The sequence below is a fragment of the Peromyscus eremicus genome, chromosome 4 (assembly GCF_949786415.1).
Source record: "Peromyscus eremicus chromosome 4, PerEre_H2_v1, whole genome shotgun sequence".
NCBI lineage: Eukaryota > Metazoa > Chordata > Mammalia > Rodentia > Cricetidae > Peromyscus > Peromyscus eremicus.
This window is the reverse complement of record NC_081419.1, coordinates 11,256,484-11,282,188: the sequence shown is the minus strand read 5'-3', so window position 1 is coordinate 11,282,188 and position 25,705 is coordinate 11,256,484. Positions and strand designations below refer to the sequence as shown.

At 38.3% G+C, this 25,705-nt stretch overlaps 1 protein-coding gene across 2 annotated transcripts in view; it reads right to left on the bottom strand.

The window, feature by feature from the left end:
- Positions 1-25,705, bottom strand: part of Rabgap1 (RAB GTPase activating protein 1) — a 129,411-nt gene that overhangs the window by 77,220 nt on the left and 26,486 nt on the right. For both annotated transcript variants that reach the window (XM_059260190.1, XM_059260189.1), the window contains exons 2-10: positions 22,301-22,500; positions 18,431-18,650; positions 17,352-17,556; positions 13,963-14,137; positions 12,692-12,849; positions 9,705-9,815; positions 9,088-9,154; positions 8,613-8,715; positions 2,137-2,306 (exon numbers count right to left, since the gene is read on the bottom strand). In XM_059260190.1, the coding sequence (XP_059116173.1) occupies positions 2,137-2,306; positions 8,613-8,715; positions 9,088-9,154; positions 9,705-9,815; positions 12,692-12,849; positions 13,963-14,137; positions 17,352-17,556; positions 18,431-18,650; positions 22,301-22,450 (1,359 nt within the window). In that variant the 5' untranslated portion in view covers positions 22,451-22,500. The remainder of the gene's footprint in view (positions 1-2,136; positions 2,307-8,612; positions 8,716-9,087; positions 9,155-9,704; positions 9,816-12,691; positions 12,850-13,962; positions 14,138-17,351; positions 17,557-18,430; positions 18,651-22,300; positions 22,501-25,705) is intronic.

Here is a 25,705-nt window from a genome sequence, read left to right as displayed (position 1 = left end):
TAAGGAAAAGCTGACGACTGAGCCCTTAAGAACGTGCCTAGAGCAGTGTGCCAAGAAAAGGATGAGAAGACGTATCTACTGGGACCTAGAAGGTAACCCACTGATTACAGTCTGATAAGGATTTTGGCTTTTTAAAAAAAAAGAAAAAGAAAAGAATTTTGGCTTTAAAAAATAAGGATAAAGAGTTTGAAATAGAAAAAAAAAATGATATGACCTGACCTAAAGCAGGTATGTTTAAAACAGACCACAGGGGACAAAGATGGAAACAAAGAGATGACAAAAGAGTCGTTAGCATAATATAGATGAAAATGATGGCAATGAATGAGGGCTAACATAATTCAGGTGCAGAGAGTCAACAGATTTCCACAAACACTAGATATGGAGCACAAGGAATAAAAGAGTACAATTCTTGGAATAAGAAACGATTAGGTAAAGGCCATAAACTGTAACACTAAAGGCAGATAAGTAGAGCATTTGAGGGTGGGGGTAAGTCAGAGATGTCCTACAAATGAAGTGAGGAATAGGTATTTAAGGAGAAAGAAAAGAACATCTGTGTCAAATGCTGCAGAAAGGTAAAAAGAGATGAGAACTCAGGTTAGCAATTTAGGTCAACAGGGACCATGACTTCTTCCAAGACATTTGGATACACAGGAAGTATAGTGGAGACAGAGGTTGATGGTGTAGGTCAGTGGTAGACTACTTGCTCAACAAGAAGAATAAAGGAGGAAGAAGGAAGAAAAGGAAAGAAGACAGGAGGAATGAAGAAGGACGAGAGGGCGGGGGACAAGGAGACAGCTGCAATGGCTAAAAGAGATTAAAAGATTAAAGAGATTAAAAATAAGGACCACTAACTATGTGGTGGGAAAATTGAGAGCCAAGGAAGGCTAAAGAACATACCATATTTTACCTACTGCCATCACAGGAAAAACAAGTGACTCTTGTCAAAGTTAACTGCCATCTAAGAAAAAGCAAGAAGCAGATGCAGAGATTCATGGTCGGGTGCCAGGCCGAGCTCCAGGAGTTCAATCGATGAGAGAGAAGAGGGATTCTATGAGCGAGGGATATCGAGATCATGATGGGAAAACATACAGAGATGACCGGCCAAACTAGTGGAAACCCATGAACTGTGGACCAATAGCTGTGGAGCCCCCAGGGGACTGGACTAGGCCCTCTAGATAGGCGAGACAGTTGTATAGCTTGAACTATTTGGGGGGCCCCCTGGCAGTGGAATTGGGCTCTGTCCTTGGTGAATGAGCAGGCTTTTTGGAGCCCAGTGCCTATGGTGGGACACCTTGCCCAGCCTTGGTGCAGGGGGGAGGGTCTTGGACCTGCCTCAACTGAATGTACCAGGCTCTGCTGACTCCTTATGGGAGACCTTGCCTTGGAGGAGGTGGGAATGAGGGGAGCCTAGGGGGAAAAGCTGGGGGGCAGGATGAGGGAGGAGAGGGGGACCTGTGGTTGGTATGTAAAATCAATAGAAAATTTCTTAATAAAAAAAAAGATTATCTTTTTCAAAAGAACACAACAGAATATAAACTGTTAAATAATTAATCTGAAATTACAACACAGACAAATAAAGAGGAAGATATTACTCATCATTCCTTAAGGATCATTCAGTAATTTCTGAAGGAGCTATAATACATTATGCTCAAATGTTTCAAAGAAAAAATACTCAAAAAAGAACAAATAAACTCTCAGGGTAAAATAAAACCACTAAAACAAAAGAAAAACCACCAAAGAACTAGCTAGACATTCCAGAAATGAAAAATGTATGTTCGAAACTAAAAAAAAAAAAAAAAAAAAAAATTCCTTCATCAGACACAGCAGTGGACTGAGGAAGATGAGGACCTCTATCCAGTGAAAACTCACACTAAAAGAGGAGCAGTGAAGAAGATTTTACAAAGACAAGCACAAGGACATGTATTCAAGAGATGCTGAATGTCCTTTGGATGTGGACAAATGGAGCCCTGGATCGTCACAAAAGTATAGAATTACAGCAGGTGAGCAGAAGTTAAGAGATTATGTTTCTTTTTAATACATTTAAAAGGCATATGACTGTTTTGAAAGACCTAACGATAAATGATCAATCAGCGAGAGGTGTGATCCTACTTTCTTAGTACCTGGGAGACAAAGTACCTGCTTTAGTTTCAGAAAGAAGTTCTCAGTAGTGCTGCGTTTGCTGAAGGGCCAGAACAACCTTTCATTAGGTGAGCAAACTCGAACTTTCGTCTCCAGGAGAAATCGAACGGGCTCCTGTACTTCTGTTATCACCAAATCCACAGCTGTTGTCATGAACAGCACTTTATCTAAAAAGGGAGAGAAACGAGAAAGAAATAAAGGTGGAAATATATTTGTTCATGTAGTCACTGAAGAAGTAATTGGTTTTAATTGTAAGTATTCAAGATATCTTAAGGTCAACCATCAAGTGATCCTAGATAGCGTCCCAGAAGTAGAATTAGAGGGGGACAGTAGTCCAGCAGAAAGAAATACAGTCAGACCGTGCCTGCCAAAGTGCTATACATCTCTTAAGTCTCCTTCACAAACCCTTTACATTCTCAAATTTTAAATTTGGTTAATAATGGCTTTAAAAAAAAAACAACAGGTGTCCAAAACCAAAAAAAAAAAAAAAAAAAAAAAAGTAAACAGGAATCAACAATCACAGTCATTAATATCTCTTAATATTAATGGACACAATTCACCTATAAAAGGACACAGGCTAACAGAATGGACATGAAAACATGATCCATCCTTCTGCTGCCTACAAGAAAAACACCTCAACTTCAAAGACAGACATATCCTCAGAATAAAGGGGTTGGGAAAAGATTTTCCAATCAAGTGGACTTAAGAAGCAAGCTGGTGTAGCTATCCTAATATCTAACAAAATAGACTTCAAACTGAAATTAATCAAAAGAGATGGAGAAGGTCATTTCATATTCATCACAGGAAAAATCCATCACGATGAAATCTCAATTCTGAACATGTGTGTCCCAAATAAAAGGGCACCCACATTTGTAAAATAAACATTACTAATGCTTAAATCACACATCAAACCTCACACATTAACAGTGGGAGACTTCAACACCCCACTCTCACCAATGGACAGGTCTGCCAAGAAGAAACTTAACAGAGAAATAAGGGGACTAACAGATGTTATGACTCAAATTGACTTAAAAGATATCTACAGAACATTCCACTCAAACAAAGAAGAATATACCTTCTTCTCAGCACCTCATGGAACCTTCTCTAAATTTGACCACATACTCACTCACAAAGCAAGCCTAAACAGATTAAAAAAAAAAATTGGAATAATCCCCCTGTATCTTAACAGATCAGCATGAGTTAAAGTTGGAGTTCAACAACAACACAAATTACAGAAAGCCTATAAACTCATGGAAACTCAATAATGCTCAACCGAATCACCACGGGGTCAAGAAAGAAATAAAGAAATTGAAGACTTCCTAGAATTCAATGAAAATGAAAGCACAACATACCCAAACTCATGGGACATTATGCAAGCAGTTCTAAGAGGAAAGTTCATAGCACTAAGTGCCTACATAAAGAAGTTGGAGAAGCTGAGTGGCGGTGGCACACACATTCAATCCCAGCACTCGGGAGGCAGAGCCAGGTGGATCTCTGTGAGTTGGAGGCCAGCCTGGTCTACAGAGCAAGTTCCAGAACAGGCTCCAAAGCTACATGGAGAAACCCTGTCTCAAAAAACAAAAAAAAAAAACAAAAAAAAAAAAAGAAGTTGGAGAAATCTCACACTAGCAACTTAACAGCACACCTGAAAGCTCTAGAACAAAAAGAAGCTAACTCACCCAGGAGGAGCAGACAGCAGGAAATAATCAAACTCAAGGCTGAAATCAATAAATTAGAAACAAAGAGAACAATACAAAGAATCAATGAAATAAAGAATTGATTCTTTGAGAAAATTAACAAGATAGACAAACCCTTATCCAAAGTAAACAAAAGAGAGAGAGAATACCTAAATTAACAAAATCAGAAATGAAAAGGGGGAACATAACAACAGATATTGAGGAAATCCAGAGAATCATCAGGTCTTACTTCAAAAACCTGTACTCCACAAAATTGGAAAAATCTAAAAGAAATACACAATTTTCTTGATAGGTATCACATACCAAAATTAAATCACACCCAGATAAACAATTTAAATTTAAATTCCTATAACCCCTAGGAAATAGAAGCAGCCATTAAAAGTCTCCCAATCATGATACCCAAACCATACAAAGATGCAACAAAGAAAGAGAATTACAGATCAATCTCCCTCATGAACATTGATGTAAAAACACTCAATAAATATTGGCAAATCAAATCTAAGAAAACATTAAAAAAATCATTCACCATGATCAAGTAGGCTTCATCCCAGAGATGCAGGGATGGTTCAACATATGAAAAGCTGTCAATGTAATCAACCATATAAACAAAGTGAAAGAAAAAAAACCAACATGTTCATCTCTTTAGATGCTGAAAAAGCCTTTGACAAAATCCAATACTCCTTCATGATAAAGATCCTAGAGAGATCAGGAATACAAGGAACATACCTAAACATAATAAAAGTAATATACAGCAAGCTAACATCAAATTAAATGGAGAGAAACTCAAAGCAATCCCCCATAAAGTCAGAAACAAGACAAGGCTGTTCACTCTCTTCATATCTATTCAATATAGTAATCAAAGTTCTAGCTAGAGTAGTAAGACAACAAAAGGAGATCAAGGGGATACAAAATGGAAAGGAAGAAGTCAAACTTTCATTATTTGCAGACAATATGATAGTATACATAAGTGACCCCAAAAATTCTACCAGGAAATTCCTACAACTGATAAATACCTTCAATAATGTAGTGGGATACAATATTAACTCAAAATCAGTAGCCCTCCTATATACAAATGATAAATGAGCCAAGAAAGAAATCAGAGAAACAATACTCTTTACAATAGCCAAAAATAATATATCTTGGGGTAACTCTAACGAAACAAGTGAAAGACCTGCAATGACAAGAACTTTAAGTCTTTGAAGAAAGAAACTGAAGAAGATAGCAGAAAATGGAAAGGTCTCCCATGCTCATGGATAGACAGGACTAACATAACAAAAATGGCAATCTTACCAAAAGCAAACTTCAGATTCAATGCAATCCTTATAAAAAATCCCAACACAATTCTTCACTGACCTTGAAAGAACAATACATATGGAAAAACAAAAAACCCAAGATAGGGGCTAGAGAGATGGCTCAGAGGTTTGAATCACTGGCTGCTCTTCCAGAGGACCAAGGTTCAATACCCAGCACCCACATGGCAGCTCACAACTATCTATAACTCCAGTTTAAGAGGATCCAGCACCCTCACATAGACATTATGTGTAGGCAAAACACCAATGCACATAAAATAAAAATAAATAAATTGTTTAAGAAAAACCCAGGATAGTTAAAACAGTCCTGTACAATAAAGGAACTTCTGGAGGCATCACCATCCCTGACTTCAAGCTCTACTATAGAGCTATAGTAATAAAAACAGCTTGGTATTGGCATAAAAACAGACACTCGGATCAAGGGAATCAAATCAAAGACCCTGACAAAAATTGACACACATATGAATACCTGATTTTTGATAAAGATGCCAAAATTATACAATGGAAAAAGAAAGCATCTTCAACAAATGGTGCTGGCATAATGTGGATGCTGGCATGTAGAAAAATGCAAAAATATCCATATCTATAGCCCTGTAAAAGCTCCAGTCCAAGTGGATCAAAGACCTCAACATAAATCCAGATACACTGAACTTGATAGAAGAGAAAGTAGGAAGTAGCCTTGAATGCATTAGCACAGGAGGCCACTTCCTGAATATAGCACCAGTATCACAGACGCTGAGATTGACAATTAATAAATGGGACCTCCTGAAACTGAGAAGCTTTTCTAGGGCAAAGGACACAGTCCTTTTTTTATCTTTTTTATCTTATTAGATAAAACAACAGCCTACAGAATGGGAAAAGATCTTCACCAACACCACATCTGACAGGAGGCTGATCTCCAAAATACATTAAAAAAAAAAAAACAAAAACCCTCAAGAAACTAGACATCAAAATATCAAATAATCCAATTTAAAAATGGGGTACAGATCTAAACACAATTCTCAACATAAGAATCTCAAGTGGCTGAAATACACTTAAAGAATTGTTCAACATCCTTAGTCATCAGGAAAATCGAATCAAAATGAATCTGAGATATTATCTTACTTACACCTGTCAGAATAGCTAAGATCAAAAACACTGATGACAGCTTATGTTGGAGAGGATGTGGAGTAAGGGTAACACTCCTCCACTGTCGGTGGGAATGCAAACTTGTACAGCCACTTTGAAAATCAGTATGGCATTTCTCTGAAAATTGGGAATCAACCTACCTCAAGACCCAGCTATAACACTCTTGGGCATATACCCAAAGGATGCTCAATCATACTACAAGGACACATGCTCAACTATGTTCACAGCAGCACTATTCATAACAGAACATGGAAACAATCTAGATGCCCCTTAACCAAAGAATGGATAAAGAAAATGTGATACATTTACACAATGGAGTATTACTCAGCTGTAAGAAACTATGACCTCATGAAATTTGCAGGCAAATGGATGGAACTAGAAAAAAAAAAATCATTCTGAGTGAGGTAACCCAGACCTAAAAAGACAACCATTGTATGTACTCACTCATAAGTGGATATCACAAGTAAAATATAGGATAACCAACCTACAACCCACAGCCCCAGAGAGGCTAGATAACAAAGAGGGCCCAAAGAGGGATGCTTAGATTTCCCTGGGAAGGGGAAATAGAAGAGATCTCCTGGGAAAACGGGGTGGGGGGAAATAGGAGAATGGAAACTTGAGGAAACAGATTGCGTGGGCTGGGTGCTGGTATGGGAGGCAGGTTGGGGTCGGGATGGAGGAGTAGAGTAAGGAAAGAGACATCTTGATGGGGAGCCCATTTTTGAGGTTAGGGAGAAACCTGGTGCCAGGGAGACCCACAGGAATCCACAAAGACGACCCCAGCTAAGCCTCCTAAAAATAGTGGAGAAGGTGCCTGAACTGGCCATCTACTATAATCAGATTGGTGACTACCCTAACTGTCATCACAGAGCCTTTATCCAGTAACTGATGGAAGTAGATGCAGAGACCCACAGCCAAGCACTAGGCCAAGCTGTGAAAGTGCTGCTAAAGAAAGGAAGGAGGGATTGTATGAGCCAAGGGGATCAAGGCCATGATGGGGGAACCCAAAGAGACAGCTCACCTGAGCTTGTGGAATTTCATGGACTCTGGACCAATAGTTAGAGAGACTGCATGGGACCGACCTAGGCACTCTACATGTGTGTGTCTGTTGCATAGCTTGGTCTGTTTGTAAGCCCCGAGCAGTGAGATCAGGACCTGTCCCTGGTGCTTAACTGGCTTTTGGGAACCTGTTCCCCATGCTGGATTACCTCGCCCAGCCTTGCTGCAGGGTGAGGAGCTCAGTCCAGCCTCAACTTGATGTGCCATGCTATGTTCAAGCCCATGGGAGGCCTGCCTCTTTCTGAATGAAGATGGAGGAAGGGTGGATGGGGAGGGGGTAGATGGAAGTGGGAGGAGGGAATGGGAGAAGAGGAGGGAGGGGAAACTGTGGTCAGTAAGTAAAATAAATGAAAAAAAAAAAGTTAATTAAATAAAAAACCAACCAAACAAAAAAAAAACAAACAAACCCCAAAACAGGTTGTTACTATGTTGCCCTGGCTGGCCTCAAATTCACAGCAATCTGCATGTTGCTACCTCCAGAATGCTGGGATTAAAGGTGTGTGCCACCACTGCCCAGCTCACATATGTAAGTGTAATGATAAAAGGGAAGGAAAAATAAGAAGGGAAGGAAAGGAAAATAAATAAGCAAAACTGATACTGTTTTTAGGTTAAATTTAAAAAGAAACTCAAGAATTACTCAAATTATTTGTTTCACCAAAGTTTTCTAATAATGTGTATGTTAAAAATCTCTGTCATCAGGCCAGGTGTGGTGGTGTGCACCATTAATCTCAGCACTTGGGAGGCCAGGCAAGAGGATCTCTTTGAGTTTGAGATAAGCCTGTTCTACATAGCAAGTTCCAGAACAGTCAGGGCTACACAGAGTCCATGTCTTAAAAACCTAAAACCCTGTTGGTCGGTGGTGGCACACACCTTTAATCCCAGCACTCAGGAGGCAGAGGCAGGTGGATCTCTGTGAGTTCGAGACCAGCCTGGTCCAGAGTGAGTTTCAGGATAGGCTCCAAAGATAAGTAGAGAAACCCTGTCTCAAAAACAAAACCAAACCCCAAAACCCAAACAAATAAAAAAGGAGTATCACCTGTGGGCTGAAGTGATGGCTCAGTGGTTAAGAGTACTTGCTGCTCTTTTGGAGGAGCCAGGTTTAGTTCCCACCACCCAGAGTGCAGCCCATAATTATCTGTAATTATCTACAGTTTCAAGAGATTTGACATCCTCTCTGATCTCTGTCTGCATCAGGTATGAATGTGTTACACAGATATACATGTAGCCAAAACACCCACACATGTAAAGTAGGAATAAGTAAGTCTTAAAACTGCACCACCTTTAGGAGTTTCTTCATTCACAACTTGAAAATGTGGGGATTTTGGATTCCAGCTTCCAGTAATAACATATGACTTTCCATCTGAACTTTTGCCCATAGACTCCTAAAGAAAAGAGTAAAATTAACCTTAATGTAAAAGTGGACTAATCCTCATCTTGAGGCTTTTAAAAAACAGGAATTCTCAAAATACATAATTTTGATAAGGAATGTACTGATTTTTAAGAGTTTATGAATATCTGATACACAATGCAGAAGTCTCTAAATTATATAAACCATACAGGAATCTAAAGTACTGCAATAATTTGACATTTTGAGTAACCCAGAACTACAGCAGTTTATGATCTCTTCCACATCCCACAATAAACATGTTTTGAGTCTAATATAATAAAGTAAACCAATACATTAACGAAACAGAAACAGTTTATAACCTGCTAATAAAAACCAACCACCAAAAGAACACATGACAAGACCTTACCAAGTCCAACAAATGCATATCGCTATTTCGGACATCTTTTCCTGGGCTAAGAAGAAGACCAAAGCACCTGGAAAAAAAAAAAAAAAAAAAGAACTGACATAAACTTGTGATAAAACAAACAACATACACATATATTTAAGTTATGTCACTTAAAAATTATTTTCTTATGAGTGGAAAAGGGGCATTCTAATAAATTAGTACTATTACAATCATCATTTTTCCTGAGCTAAGTAAATTTTGTCTTTTATTACCACATACTAGAGATTAGCACTATTAACTGAAGATTTATAAGAGTGATTTCAGAGTAATGAAACACTCACTACAATAAGTACAAAAGAATTACCAAGAGTTGGGCAGTGGTGGCACACTCCTTTAAATCCAGCACTAGGAGGCAGAGGCGTGTGGATCTCTGTAATTCGAGGCCAGCCTAGTCTACAGAGAGTGTTCCAGGACAGCCAGAACTACACAAAGAAACCTTGTCTTGAAAAACCAAAAAAGAATTACCAATAAGTCAAAATACTTTGCAAATGAATTTTTAATACAGTATATGACTATTTCACTAGACAGATAAAAAGCCAAAACTCATATTTAAGATAAACATACAGAGAAATGTTTACCTTTCAATAGCAAGTTCTTTGTTAGCTGTTTGCTGCACACAGATGACAATCTTCTTATCTATTCCCTGTCGAAGTTTAAAGCACTGCCTGTCCTTGTCCTTGGGAACAGCACTGTAAGGTCAACGCATTTCATTAATGTCAAAAACAATTTTCTTGTCAGAAACCATAACAATTATTTTAAAGATCTCAAATTTCTGATTCTTTTCTGTCTGGTTTATAAGTAGTAGCAAAAAAGAAAATAGAACTGAGTATGAATAACAAAATGGAAAAAAGGGTAACTAATTTATTTATTGTCTAACCATGACGAGTTATTGTCCTTAGGTAGTAGTAACTTTATGGTCTAAATACTAATGCTGTTGTTATTAAAATGATTAGCTAACAAATGCCAGCTTAAGAGAGATTAAAATAGTCTTAAAATGCCTCTTTACCAGAACAATGACCTAATCTTCCACATAATTCTCTAGCTGCACTGTCCTCTCAGGTGAGAGCAGCAGTGGCAACTCACCTTTGGGGAGCAAGTCTAAACTACCTTATTGCGTTAAAATACTAATTGAATGGCAACGGAATTACTGGTAGATAAAATACATGAATAGCTGAAAACTGGTAGGTATTCATCACCTAAACACTACTTAGGTAGTATTTATCTATGTGCATTTGTGTATTTGCCAATCCAATATTTTATAACACTTCATTACAAAGCAAAAAATTCCAGCAAAAGAGTTTAGAAATGACAACCATGTTCAAGGAAACATTTTGCATTCCAATCTGTTAAATATTTCTAGCAGACAGGCCTCAATTTTCAACTGTCCTTATGTACCTTAGTCTCTTATGGTCTAAGGATGGTTAAGTGTAAGCAAATAATATACTCTCTCTCAGCAATCTGAAACACTAATAGGCTGTGTAAGATACAGCTCAGCAGTAGAGTGCTTGCCTAATATGCCCTGGGTTCAGTCTCCAGTGCCATGGAATGACATGACTCAGTACATACAGAGTGTCTCTGAGGTCACTAATCTAAATGGATACATTACAGGAAGCAGATGGAGAGTATAGTAAGTAGGAAATCACTTAACTGAACACTGGGGGCCAAATAACATTTCTTGTCCTGTGACCATGTTACTCAAATGAGAAACTTTACATTCAATTCCCACTGTACACCTTATGGAACTAAGATCAAGACTTGGGAGGCTGAAGCGCAATTTCATCTGAGTTGCTCAGAAGATTAAATGAGAACAAATCAATCAATCAATCAATCAATCCAGCAAGCAATCAATCCAGCAAGCAAGAAAGCAACAAACCAGCTAGCCAACCAACCAATAGTTTTGAAAGTTTCCCAGGGGTAAACTTTTATAAGCTGCTTTGTAATTACAACAATGTAAGACGTATTTTTTTTAAGTGAAATTGGCTACCAGATGTCATGAAAAGTACAGAGACACAACAGTTTCAGGCAAAACCAGTCAGCCATGTGCACTTTCCTCATAATTTGATTTTACCCATTTTATGAGATATCGTAGAAGAGATTTCTGCATGCAACTATTAATAATGAGCATTCATTTTCTGATGTGAGCTATATGAAGAAACCATCACTTTATACAGAAAGAATCTGAATCTGGCACTTTACAAATAAGGAAAATACAGAAGTAAGAGGCAAAGAAGTGCAAAATGGCCACAATTAGAAAATACAGATTAATAATTAGTCATCTATGATAATCACACTTATAGTCATGTTAGTTAAGTTTTCTAGGTATACACGGATTATAATTCAATTAGGTAGGTAATCTTCAAACACTTCAAAGACCTACAAAATATGGCATTTAAAATGTTTTAAAAACTTAGACTTTCTGGACAGTGAGACACCTCTGTTCCTGGCAGCACCAATTTACTTCAAAGAGAAAGGTGGGCGTCAAAGATATTCCATATGGAGTTTATCTTCTTGGCAAAATAGCCATTTGGGCAAGAAACTGTTCTTGCCTGGACTGCTTGACAAAATGTTGTATTGACTGGACATACAGGACCCATAGGAAGGTGACCACTGAACTTTGCTTGCAAGGTAAGATGGTCCTTCAGGTTCCTGCTTCGAAGAAACTGCCAGACATTCTACAGGACAGAGAAAGAAGTGACAGAGAGACTCTAGGCCTGTAGGCTGAAAAATGGATGCCTCAACATTGAAGAAGTACTTTGGGTGACTGTCCAAGCAGCCAGCTGTCTCTGTCATTCTAAAATTTTTGAAAGTTGCTTACAGTGCTCTTCCCGTTTACTTAGGTAATATTATATCCTTCTGAGGTCTTTGATGCAGTTGAAGACTAGATAGTTATAACTTTCCTTGGTTATGATAAAAGATAAATTAGATATGAAGCTTTAGACTCACAAATATAGGATAGATATTTTCTTTAATTTTACAAAATACAAATAGAGTAGATATTGTAACTGTAATTCTTGCTTGATATATATAATTTTACTAGGTTAAAGTTAAAACCTTCCTTTTGTTTAGACAGAAAAGGGGAAGTGATGGGGCAATGTCATTCTGTATGCTGTGAATATGTGTTGCTCTGATTGGTTGATAAGTAAAACACTGATTGGCCAGTAGCGAGGCAGGCAGTATAGGTGGGGCAAGCAGACAAGGAGAATTCTGGGAAGTGGAAGGCAGAGTGAGGAGTCACTAGCCAGACACAGAGGAAGCAAGATGACAAAGCAGAACTGAGAAAGGTACCAAGCCACATGGCTAAACATAGATAAGAATTATGGGTTAATTTAAGTGTAAGAGCTAGTCAGTAATAAGCCTGAGCTAATGGCCCAGCAGTTCATAAATAATATAAGCCTCTGTGTGTTTACTTGGGTCTGAGTGGCTGTGGGACCAGTGGGAGAGAGAGATTTGTTCTGACTGCCGGCCAGGCAGGACACAGGAAACCTTCCAGCTACAAGTTTCTTCTGTACCACAGATAATAGTGTACTAAATAAATTCACAAAATAAATAAGGTGAGATGCTCTACCTAAAATAACCTTTACCATCATCTTCTTTTATTTCTAAAGACACTGAGAAGGTAAAGATGTCACTGTCCGGAGTCTGCGGCATGGCAGTGGCTGAGAGTGGGGTCTGCTTGGCAGTACGGCGGAAGGCAGTGGCAAAACTGTAAAGTATCCGGCTTACCTACAAGCAGACATGTCAGGAAATTGGCTGTTATTGTTAAGACAGAAAACACTCTCACCCCCCACTGACTCACAAAAGCATTTGCCGCACAATATCCTTTACATGAAACAAGCAGAATCAACTTTCAGGGATATGGCTCAGGATAGCAGCCATGTTTTTTCGGGTGATGGGGGTGTAACAAAAGGATCATTCCCGAATGCTGGGCATGCTCTGTAACTTAATCTGGGTAGTAGTAGAAACCCATCAGGCATCCTCTGAGGAGGTCTGAACTTTACACAAAGCCCTTCTGGGGGTGATGAGGTGACAAAGCAGATTAAGGTACTTTATGTGCCAGCCTAGTAATCAGAGCCAGATCTGTAAGGAGAGGACCAATGCACAAAGTTGCCTACTGAATTCCACACTTAACATGTACACAAACGTGATCATAATAAATATATAAAATAAACAGAAATTACTTATTATTGAGGGTAAATGTTTATTTGCTTGGGAGAAGGTAATTACTTGTCTTTCCCTTACCTACCTTTTTCAGTTAATTATCTAATGTTAGGTTTCTAAAACAAAATCATCAGAGAGAGATTTTTAAAAAACAGAGATAGTTAAAACACACACACACACACACACACACACACACACACACACACACACACAAACACACACTAAAAAAAGCCTAACTGAAAAAAGTATATGTATATGTAAATATACTTTTAATAACAAGCATGGCTCTAACAAGTTTAGGACCCACTTAGAACAGAACAGCTTGTAAATGTGTCACTGTTAGGGTAAGAATGCAGATCTAATCCAATCAACCTATCACCAACAGGCCTCTTACAGCACTGTATGTGCAAGCTCACAGGTGTGTTCACTGGTGTGTGCATAGGTCTGTGGTTATTCTCAATTTTTGGAGAAAGAGTCTCTCATTGAACCTGAAACTCTTGTTTAGACTAGAATGACTAGCTGTCAAGCCCCAGGATCCACCTATGCAGAGGATAGACTCATGTCCTCATGATTGATTGTGCAGCAAGCATTTTACCCACTGAGCATCTCCCTGTCCTGTGGAACTTGCAACAGAGACAATGGTGAAATCTCATTTGTAGTTCTCTCAGAAAGACTTACGGCTTCTTGTATTTCACAGCGAAAGACATGTATCCTGAAGAGCTCTGCATTATAGTGACTTTCAGTGAATGCAAAACAGTCGCTCTCAGGAGTCCCATCGTGCCCTCTGACACAGAAGAGGATCTTGTAGATAGGGTAGTTTGCTATTTCAGTGTTGATCTGAGGATCTAAAAGTCTGTTCAGACAAAAAAAAAAAAAAAAAAAAATTAATTATGGGCAACTTGTACTGTATTTATATTAGGATTCAAGACATCTGTCCAGAAAGATGATCACATAAGCCACTTTTAGTATGCTAGCCATGCTAATGTTGAATTGTGATATGTAAGTCACATAGGGATGTTGAAGATATTGATCATATAATTCCATGGTACTCAATCTGAGACTTGTATGTTTTGGAGAGGCCTATAGAAAGGTATAAACATCAGCAAACATGACTCTTATAGCCTGCAACTAAAATAAAGACAAAACCAGTACATAAATTTTACAGACTGTGAAACCTTTGCATCTGGTTATCTTCTTAAAAGAATGTTCTGTTTATAAAAGTAAAAAAACAAAACAAAACACAGTGCATGACTGAACACAAAAACCAGTGTTCAAAAAAACCACACATTAAATCCAAAAGATGTTAATGCACATCAAAAAAAAATCATTCAATCAAATCTACTCACTCCATAAGTATTTATGTGATAGCTACAATGTTCTAGACTCTGTTAAGGGACTAAAGACAGTTATGAAAGTCAAGAAATGTCCTAGGAGCCTGGTTCAAAATGGAAGAATCCAAAAGGGGCTCTAACCTAGGTTAAAGACACTTTCATAAAGGCGCTGAGAATGTGGGGCAAGATAGATATGTTTTCTCATTTCCTTACAAAAGGAAAATATATTAGAACAAAGTATAATTTCAGTTGTTAGAATAAGCATTCACTTTGAAATGCACATTAAAAGTAATCAGAATTAAAATTAGAATTTGAGATTTTGAAACTGATGCTCAGAGATAAATTACATGTTCAGATTAACTATTTAGCTTCCTATTGCTGTGGGATGTCTTTCTGTATGCTGTGAATATGTGTTGCTCTGAATGGTTGATAAATAAAGCTGCACTGGCCTATGGAAGGGTAGGATGGAGCCAGGTGGGAAAATCCAAGAGACACAATGAAAGGAGAAAGGAGAGCAAGGGAGATGCCAAACCACCATCCAAGGAGCAACATGTAATGGGACACAGGCAAAGCCACGAAACACGTGGCAATACATAGACTAATAGAAATGGGTTAATTTAAGATGAAAGAGCTAGCTAGAAAGAACCCTGCCATAGGCCATATAGTTGGTAATTAATATAAGCCTCTGAGTGATTATTTTGTAAGTGGCTATGGGACCATGGAGCCGAGTAGGACCGGAGAAACTTCTGCTACACTACTTTCCAGATATAGCTGCTATGCTGCTACTGTGAAAACCCAGCATGTTTCTAAGGGTACTGTAAAACACAGAAAGCTCTTCTCAAAGTATAAAATGGATCAACTATTTCTAAACTAACAAAAGCAGTAACAATGGGGAAACTTTTGAGCCAGTGAATGTATCAGGAATGTATTCTAAGGAAATAAAGATCGAGCAAATTACCTACCCACTTATAAAGCACTCAGATGCCTATATAATAACTGATAATGTTATTAGTACTTTTCTCATTAAAAAAAAAAAAAACCCTTAAAATGTCTAACATTAGAAATAGTTGGGCAGAGGCAGGCAGCTCTCAGTGAGTTCGGGGCCAGCTGGTCTACAGAGCGAGTTCTAGAACAACCAGGACTGTTACACAAAGAAACCTTTTCTCTAAAAACCAAAAAAGAAAAAAAAAAGAAGGAAAAGAAAAGAAAGAAAACAAGAAGAAATAGTTGGGCTGGAGAGATGGCTCAGGAGTTAAAGAGCATTGGCTGCTCTTCCAGAGGTCCTGAATTCAATTCCCAGCACCCACATGGAAACTCACAAATGTCTGTAATTCTAGTTCCAGGGTACCAGACATGCACATAAATAAAAAATTAAAAAAATAAATGGTTACTAATCTGTTTATGCACCATCATAAATAAAACTTAAGCAAATCTACCGACATGGTAAAAGGTTCACAATATAAAAGCAAATGAAGGAAGTATAATACACCTCATGTGTAATTCCACTGCCAGAAAAAAAGGTTGACTGATCTATTCATATGTGCATGTGTATGCAGATTTATAAGTACGTACACAGACACAGGCCCATTTATACCATATGACTTTAGTGTGAACTATCTTCCCAGACTTGTGCACTGAAAGCTGTAGGTGCTACTTTAGGAGGTGGTGGACACTTTGGACAGCAGGACACAGCTAGAGAAAAAAGGTCACTGGGACATGCTTATCTTTTCCCTGCCACGTGTTCTGTTTCTCTCTACTTAATGACTGCCCTGAGGTACGAAGCCTTCCTCTACCAAGGCCTTTTGCTGTGATGTATTACCTTACCAGGCCTAGAGACACTGTGAAGCTGACCTTGGACTGAAACCTCTGAAACCACTTGCTAAAATGAGTACTTCCTTTTTAAATCATTTCTCTAGGGTTCTGTTATCCCAATACAAAGGTGAGCACACATATATCCACAAGGACTTTGGTTTTTGTGTATATAACTACATGTGAAGATAAGAAAACCTTGGTGCTGTTGCTGGGGAGACATCTATACTCTGTGTGAGACACACACACACACAGACACACAAAGACAGATGACAGACAAACACACACAGAAACAGAGAGAGATACAGACAGACAACAACAGAGAGAAAGAGAGACAGAGACAGACATACATACTGAACTGAGACTGACTAGACAGTGAGCCCCAGGGATCCATCTGTCTCTGCCCACTCCACCCCGCAAGCACTGGGATTATGAGCAAGCGCCATAATGCTTTAAATTCATATCCTTGTGATAACACAGCTATTTCCTCCGCTTTTATAATGAGCCAAGATTTTAACTGCTTATCAACAGGAAAGTAAAATTAAAAGAGTTTTTTAGTTCATGTTATTATTCTGAAATAAACATACTTTCTGAATTAGCAATTCTGTATTAGTCAGTAACAATCATCTGACTTGGTTATCTTTATTTCTTTGAATTAGTATAAACAATACTCATTTCTTAGACTTCTCTAGACTTCTGGTTTCTCATTTTAAAAAAGAAGGGAAAAATCTTTCTTTCATGGTCAGTATGTTTCAATTATCTCCAAACCATTTAAATTTCTAATATTCTAAACAGGATTGGGATGTAGAGCATGTACACATGAGCATTTGTTTTTCATGAGGGTTGCAATTTCAGGAGGCTACGAACATGTCATATGTTACCTACTAGTGCTTCCTTGTGCAAGAGCATGTCAGAGGCCAGCCTTACCTCACAGTTCCTTCAGATACATTTGGCACCGAGAGGGTCACATCCAGAGAAATCTGACACTGACTTCTCAAGATGGACATCATCCTCAAGGCTTCCACTTCACTCCGGGGAGCATTGACTGAGGCACAGCCTAAGTAAGTTAGTTTACTGAAAACCACACTATCCTCATCAGCCACTGGTGTGAAAGGACTCGACACTTCAGAGTCTGAAAGAAACAAAGCGTAAGGATATGCTTCTTCTCCTTGAAATAGTGTTGACCTGAACAGCAAATAAACATCCAAAAGACATATTTAGGTTCAAAAATCAAGGACTAATTAAGACAGTATGCCATATTCCAGGGGGCAATAAATAAATACACCCATAGAAGCTAGGCAGCTTACACTAGAACTCTGTTAACACCAAGATTTCCAGGTATTGATGTTAATTCCAAACCTAAAATGTAACCTGAGATTCAGATCTGACTCCTCTTTTCATCTCCTAATTTGTTTTGATTTTATAATTTACAACTAAGCCAAATATAGATTTAGTATTCAACACTCTGCAAGTCCTGATCAGTCTTCTGATTGCAGCTGCCGTGTTTTCACTCAACAGCTAGATCCTTCATGATCTCCTTTAGCATCCCTGCTTTCCAGCTAATAAACTGCTCTTCTGGCCCTTCTGGCCCTGGGCTGCTTTCCCATTTCCAGCTTGCTCTCTGACTGTCCTGGAGCAAACATCTGTTTTCTAACATCATAATCAGTCTTCTTTCCTGGAAAACTTTGGTTGTTTCTGATTTTCTGAGACACAGTTTTATACTAAAGGCTGGCTTTGAACTCATCACAAATTTCCTGAAAGACATTTGAAAAAAAAAGACTTTCTTCTCAGTATCCTGTAACTACTGTTTTCATTCTTTGATATAACAAACAGTTAAAGGAAAGGTCAGAATGGCATATGTATCTGACAACTTCTTAGACACAGAATTCGGAGCTTTTAGAGAACCTACAATAGTTTTCATGTTGCTCTTGAATCTACCACAGGACAGAACACACTCCATATTAAAACAATAACCTCAGTTACACAAGCAATGCAGTAATGCTAACCTCCTTGTCCAGGTTTCACTGGCAAACTCATCTCTGGTTTCTGAAGCCCTACTAGTGGCACAGGGTTAATGGTGGATGAAGCTGAGAGTTGATTAGAAAGCGGCCCATCTCCTTCACCATCCGGCTGTGACCTTTCCCCTGGCTGGTCATCCATGGGAGGGTCCATCAGCACATCTGCGAGCTCTTTCTGCAGCTGCTGCTCACTTCCATTCCCTACAATCTAAGGGTCACAAATACACACAATCAGCAAAGCAAGAGGCCAGCACTGATCAAGGTGAGGATCCATGTGCTGAAGCAAGGTATCAGCAAAGATGTTATGCTGGACATCACTCTCAAATGATGATATCAACAAATAAAGGCTGCAGCTTCTTCTTTCAGTTTTCCATGAAAAAGTACAATGTATCTAAAACATTCAGAAATAGGTAACAACATGACAATATTAATGTTTTCTGTTTCATAGCTTTCTTAAGGAAAAATGTGCTTGCTTCCAAAAGTTAAAAGAAATGTGAAATACAGTAAAAGCTCACATATATTTTATGACTCCTATAAATAAGTCTCCACTATTTCTAGGGAAGTCTCCCTCAATTGTTTGATATGAACTGGCCTTTAAAGTGCTGAGACACGTGAATAAAGCTGATAGCACGAGTGTGGCAGGCCTGAGAAAGAGAAGTGCTGTATTCCAATGATTTTCTTTTTGTTTTTTCACTAAATTATACCCCAGGCCATAATGGTTTATCATTAGTTACTCATAAAAGGAAGTGAACAATTGCAAAATCAAGACTGTTCAATGTTAAAAAAATCATACAGGAGCCGGGCGGTGTGGCACACGCCTTTAATCCCAGCACTCGGGAGGTAGAGCCAGGTGGATCTCTGTGAGTTCAAGGCCAGGAAAGGTGCAAAGTGAGTTCCAGAACCAGGCAAAGCTACACAGAGAAACCCTGTCTTGAAAAACCAAAATAAGAATTTTTAAAAAATCATACAGATAATAAAACAAAGTAATTATTACTCTTTACTCAAGAAATATTTTAAAAAGTAATAAAATAATGAACACAGAAAAAAGTTAAAAGGGCTACATTAGGGGCATTCTGAATATTGTTACCCAACATTTATGCTCATCATACTTTTTAATTCTGGAATTTGCAGCTATCTCCTTAAAAACACTCTAGCTCCTTATGGGTGGTTTTGCCTGAATGTCTGTCTGGTGTTGGTAAAGGCCAGAAGAGGTTGGCAGAGTCCCTGGAATTAGTGTTACAGACATTAATGGCTGTGAGCCACCATGTGAGTGCTGGGAATCTAACTGGGGAGCTCTGGAAGAGCAGCCAGAACCCTAACTACTGAGCCATCTCTCCAGCCCTCCTTATTGATACTGTCTATAGTATTTGATGCCACTGTCATGTACCCATCTGTTCTGTAAGCATGATAGTCTATCATTTGTTGGACATAGCAATAAAGACTTTGAAACACTATCTTTTTTAAGATACAGTTTGTCTGTAGCTCTGGCTGTCTTGGAAATGCTTCATATGTTAAATTCAATGGTCACTGACTAGAAATTTCTGTTGCCTGTTTTTCTTCTTTTCAGTGTATGTATATTTTGTTTCTATGTATGTTCCACAATCTTTTTTTGTTGTTAGAAACCAGACACTGTAGACAACATATTGTACTGACTTAGGGTCCTGACGACTCCACTTCTGGAATTCTTATTGTTTACATTTGTTGACAATAAAGACGGTGAGAACAGCTGCTTCATGGCTTGCAGTTCCCTACAGCAAAAATCTGAGTCACTGCTCAGGAACTAGGAGTAGGGCTAATAACCTTCCTGACCCCTATTTTCTTTCGTTTTACTATTTTTTTCATTCAGTATGTATTGACCACATTCTTTGATCCCACCCCCTCATTCCTCCCAGGCCATCTTCTTGATGATGCCAGTCTGTAGAGCAGATACAATTATCGTCTGTTAGGAGGGAGAACAAGATGGGGACTGTAAAGTGAGATTCTTACCAGTTTCATGACTAAGATTTCCCATTTGCTGCATTTCTTTTCAAAGATTTCCAGAGACTTTAAATGCTATTTTTCATTTTTGATTTTATAATTGTCACCAGTGATTCTGGGAGTAGGTCATGCTGTTATGCAGGGCATCACTCTCAGCCAGTTAGCTTTTTAAAATGTAAATTAGATAACGTCCCCATTCAAAACTTTCAAAAATTCTCCTCACGTTTAGAACAAAGTCCAAATTTGCTAACAAAGCTCCAAAAGAAACAAGCCATCTTGTAGCCCTGCGCGTCCCTGATCACATGGCTTCCACTTTACTCTGCTGGCTTTGCTGGGAGCTGCTGCCCTCAGTGTCTCTGTATCTGGTACTGCCTTTGGAAAGTTTCTCCAGTTTTCTCCATGGTTTTCTTCATTTCATTCAGGGCTCACTTCAAATGCATTTTTTTTTCTCTTTTCCTTAAAAAAAATTCTATTAAAAAAAAAAAAAGTCCTGGGGATTGAACTCAATGGCCCTCAATACTGGTCGCTAAAACGGTAACTGTCATTAATTTTTAAATATTTTATATGTATGTGTACATCTGTGTGAATGCATGCTACGTTTTACAGATGCTCATCGAAGCCAGCAGAGGGTAAGAACCTCTAGAACTGAAGTTATTTTAACTGTTTTCTTATTTATTCCCTTGTGCATTTACAAGTGATAGATAATAAAAGTATTTTCAAGTGCTGGAGAGACGGCTCAGCCAGCAAAAGATATTGCTTCACTTGCTGGGTTTGATTCTTCAGACTCACATGTTGTACTGAAAGAACCAACTCCCATGAGTTGTCTTCCACTCCCCAGAGCCAGTCATGGATGATCTTGGCCATTAGCACACAAACACACAAAAACATTTTAAAAAGAATTTTTTAAAAATTTGACAAAAGTTTGCAATAGTTAAAAAATAATCACAAAAATCTTTCATTCCTTACCACATATCCTTTTCCTTAACGTATTTACATAAGTTTTAAGTTATTAGTTTTAAAAACAGGTTCCCATATAGTGAAGGCTGGCCCCAACTTACTGCTCAGCAGAGGACAATCTCTAATTGTTGATCCTCCTGCCTCTAAGACAAGTGTTCAGATTATATGCCAACATCCCTGGCTTTCTATGGGACTGAAAAGCAAGCCCGGAGCTTCTTGCATGCTAGGCCAACACGCTCCCAAGCCACAACCCCAGGGCTATACTGCCACATGACTTTCTTATTTGTCTGTATTCTTTCCTCCCATTAGTATACAGGCTCTAAGAGGGCAGGTGCCTTGTTCACCACCACTTTACCAGTACTTGGCACAGAGTTTTCAAGAAGTATTTGTTGAATGAATACACACAGTAGAAACTAGAATATTGGAATTACTTGTATTTTAAATGAAAAACTTCAACAGGTAATATTTCCATTTATATCCATGAAGAGCAGAACAGTAACAGATCATGTCGAAAGAAGTAATGGTTCTTTATTTAGTTTGAGTGGTCAAAAGGTGAGGTATTTAAAGCTCTTTTTTTGGCCTAAATGTTATGTTTTTATGGATTGCAATGCTGACCTGTTGGTGTCCTTACACTGTACACACAAGCCTAAAAGAAATAAGCATTGTTGTTGATTGAATAGGAAAAAGAGAACAATCCTGAAGTTAAAAATGTTTATACCCTAAGAGTTTTGACAAATTTAAGAGAAGCTAGTCAAAATAAAAATCCTTAAAATAAAAAATAACTCATAAGTACATACAAAACTTTTCAACACCACTGAGAAGTGTACCTATGAATCCTCGGTTCTCCCCACCTTACTCTTTTTCCTATGAAGTCCAAGCTGTGCACTGGATTTAGCAAGGCACATTTAGGCTGTCAAGCCTTACCTTGAGTCCAGGCTTCTCGTCATCACTTCCATTATTTGTGGATGGTGTCTCATCTCCTTGCCTGGAAACCAAGACAAAATCTTCACTGTTAAGAGTAGATACTGAGTCTGAGGAGACACTGATTTTTCCAACAGAAGCCTTGTCATCCATAACTCAAGGAGGCGGCTCAACTCATGAATGGTTAAATATTTTTTAAATGCCTGGAAAACAAAAACCACAAAGATTTATATAAAATGTACATTAGATATTTGATTACTCTCTATTATTAAAAAAACGGACAAAATAAAAACAAACTTTTTTTTAAAAAACCTTGTAAAATATTTTACTAGGACACCTGCTACTTGTAATTTAGGCTTTTCATTCTAATAAGGGCATTCTGTGCTATTTGGGTCAAGATAGTTCAGATTCCAAATAAATAAAACACTCTCTTTACAATAACCCCACCTACCTACAACAGGGCTGCCTTTGGCACATACTACAACTCAGGTCTTGGCTTCCAAAGAAAAGAAGAACTCAACAGTACTCTGGCCTTTAATTTGTAATGCTTTACACATAAAGTTAAAATACTTGGTTATTGTGAAAGTGTCATAACTATATTTCCCTACAATCATCAATACTAAAATATTAAATACTATGATGACTATAGCAAACAAAATTTCACATTAATACACAAAAGAGATAAATTCAAGGCAGGCAAAGCAGAAATTCTACAGCTTGGAAATATCTTTCATTAAAAACTCAATCTTCCCCCACACCTTACAAAGCCAGCCTGGTCTATAGAGTAAGTTCTGGAGAAACCCTGTCTTGGAAAACAACAACAAACACCAAAAAACAAAAAAGAAAAAAAAAATAACTACAGCTTCATGTTTATCACATCAATAAAGCTAAGTGTTGAATCTTTACAACTCAAATTTTGGCTTAGGCTTTGTTTGTGTTTTGTTTTAGTTCTGGTTTTTCGAGACAGGGTTTCTATATAACAGACCTGGCTTCTTGGAACTCATTATGTAGATCTGGCTGGCCTCAAACTCACAGAGATCCTCCTGCCTCTACCTCTCATGTGCTGGGATTAAAGGTGTGCACCACCACTGCCTGGCTGGATTTTTTTTAAAGACCATTATTTTATGTGTGTACTTTTTTTCTGAATATGTATGTATGTACACCATATACAGTACCCAAGTACCCAAGGCCAGGAGAGGGCTTCAGATCCCATGGAACTGGAGTTAAGGATGGTTTTGAGCCATAATGTGGGTGCTGGGACTGAACCCAGGTCCTCTGCAAGAGCATTAAGTACTCTTAACAACTGAGGCACTGCTCCAGCCCCTGTACTTTGGGTTTTTAATTGAACATATAGTAACTAAACAACATCATATGCCAAATACTATTTTCTCTTCTAAGGCTCAACTAAAACACCTATCAAGAGTTGCACCATTCCTAAATATTAAACAGAAAAAAAACCCCAAAAACCCAGAAAACAGAAATCATCAGTAATAGTAAACATAAGAAAACAACAACCCCAAGAGAAGGAGAATCACTTAGCCAGCTAATGACACCGATAAGGATAGATTCTTTTCTGGACTTTCTGTTGCCTTTTATTTGTGTCTCCTGCTTTAAGATTATAGTGTCGGGGCTGGAGAGATGACTCTGTGGTTAAGAGCAGTCTGCTCTTCCAGAGGACCCGGGTTCGACTCCCAGCACCCACATCGCAGCTCACAACTGTCTGTAACTACAGTTCTGGGGGGACCCAAAAAACATTAATGCACATAAAATAAAATAACTAGAAAAAACCCGATTACGGAGCCAGGTACAGTGGTACATGCATTTAATCCCAACACTCTAGAGTTAGAAGCAGGCAGGTCTTTGTGCACTCCAGGACATCCTCGTCTTAAGTTGCTGAGTTTTAAGCCAGCCAGAGAGCTACATTGGTAGACTCTGTCTCAAGAAAATACACAGATTATCCAGGGTATATATTTTATAAGCCCAAATATAAATACATAGTGGGGAAAAATATAGCAGTCCTCGCTCATAGTTCTAACACTCAGGATGCTATGACAGGAGGATTGCTCTAAGTTTGAGGCCAGCCTTAGGTATGTAGTAAGTCCTTGTTTCAAAAATGGTCAAATAGGGGCACTTTTGGTTCCTGCAGAGGACCCAGGTTCTCTTCCCAGTATACAGATGGTGGCTCATAACCATCTGTAACTCTGGTTCCAGGGGAACCCCGTGTCTTCTGGCCTTTGTGGGTATCAAACACACATGTGGTATACATACATAACACATGCAGGCAAAATATTCATAAATGTAAATTTTATTAAATTTAAATGAATACGTAGTACCAGATTGAAAAATACTTTAAAATGGTTTTCGGAAAAGCCAATAGAAAAATGTTTTCATTCATCCACTGAATGGATACACATTGAACATCTGGTATAGTAAAGGTCATGTTAGTGAAGCAAATCAAAGTCTTAGCATAGAGGCATTTAAAAAAAATTTTATGTATATGGTGCTCTATCTGCACATACACCTATGTGCCAAAAAGAGGGCATCAGATCCCATTAAAGATGGCTGTGAGCCACTATGTGGTTGCTGGGATTTGAACTCAGAACCTCTGAACGAGCTGTCAATGCTCTTAACTGCTGAGCCATCTCTCCAGCCCCTGCAGAGGCAAATTTATACAGGCTAATAGATGCTGACTTAGGGTACCAAACTAAGAGACATGTTGGGTAAGCACTAACTTAGACCTTTACTGAAAACAAACTTCAATGACTCCAGGATTTGATTTAGTAACCCTGGTATCTGTACAAGATCAGATCATTTGGTCTTCCCCTTCTACTTCCAGGAGTCTTCACAGTCCACTTGCCCATGTCCACTTGCCCATTTTCACTTAGAGTCAAAGGAAATGTTTCCCTTGCTGATGCTCCCATTGCAGTCAAGATTTGATTTTTTTTTTAGCAGTATGTTGTTTGTTAATGTTATGATGAATGAGTCCTAATTTAATCTTCACATTGCTATTTTACAGATAATAAATTAAGTGTGAATGTGATGGTGTGACTTGGTCAAGGTACTGTAACTGTCAGAAATCAAGACAAAAATTGAAATGTTATTGGTAGGTCCCAAAGCAGAGCTCTATTAAGACAAACATAACTGTTTAATATCTAATGCCTCAGTGCTGAGAAGTTTCTTTTAGAGCTTGTATTTTACGTTAGTTTTTCCTGCTGATTAAGTCTTCATCCTATTTCTGAAATGAATAGTGCAACATCAGCAGAAGGCCTGTGAAAACTCTCTTGAGTATAACCCCAGAGTCTAAGAACTTTTACCAATACTCTGAGGTCAGAAAAATTTGGAGGGCTCAAAGTTCCACTTGTTTCTTTGAGGAGGTGATAAAAAAAGAAAAAAAAACACTTAAGATAA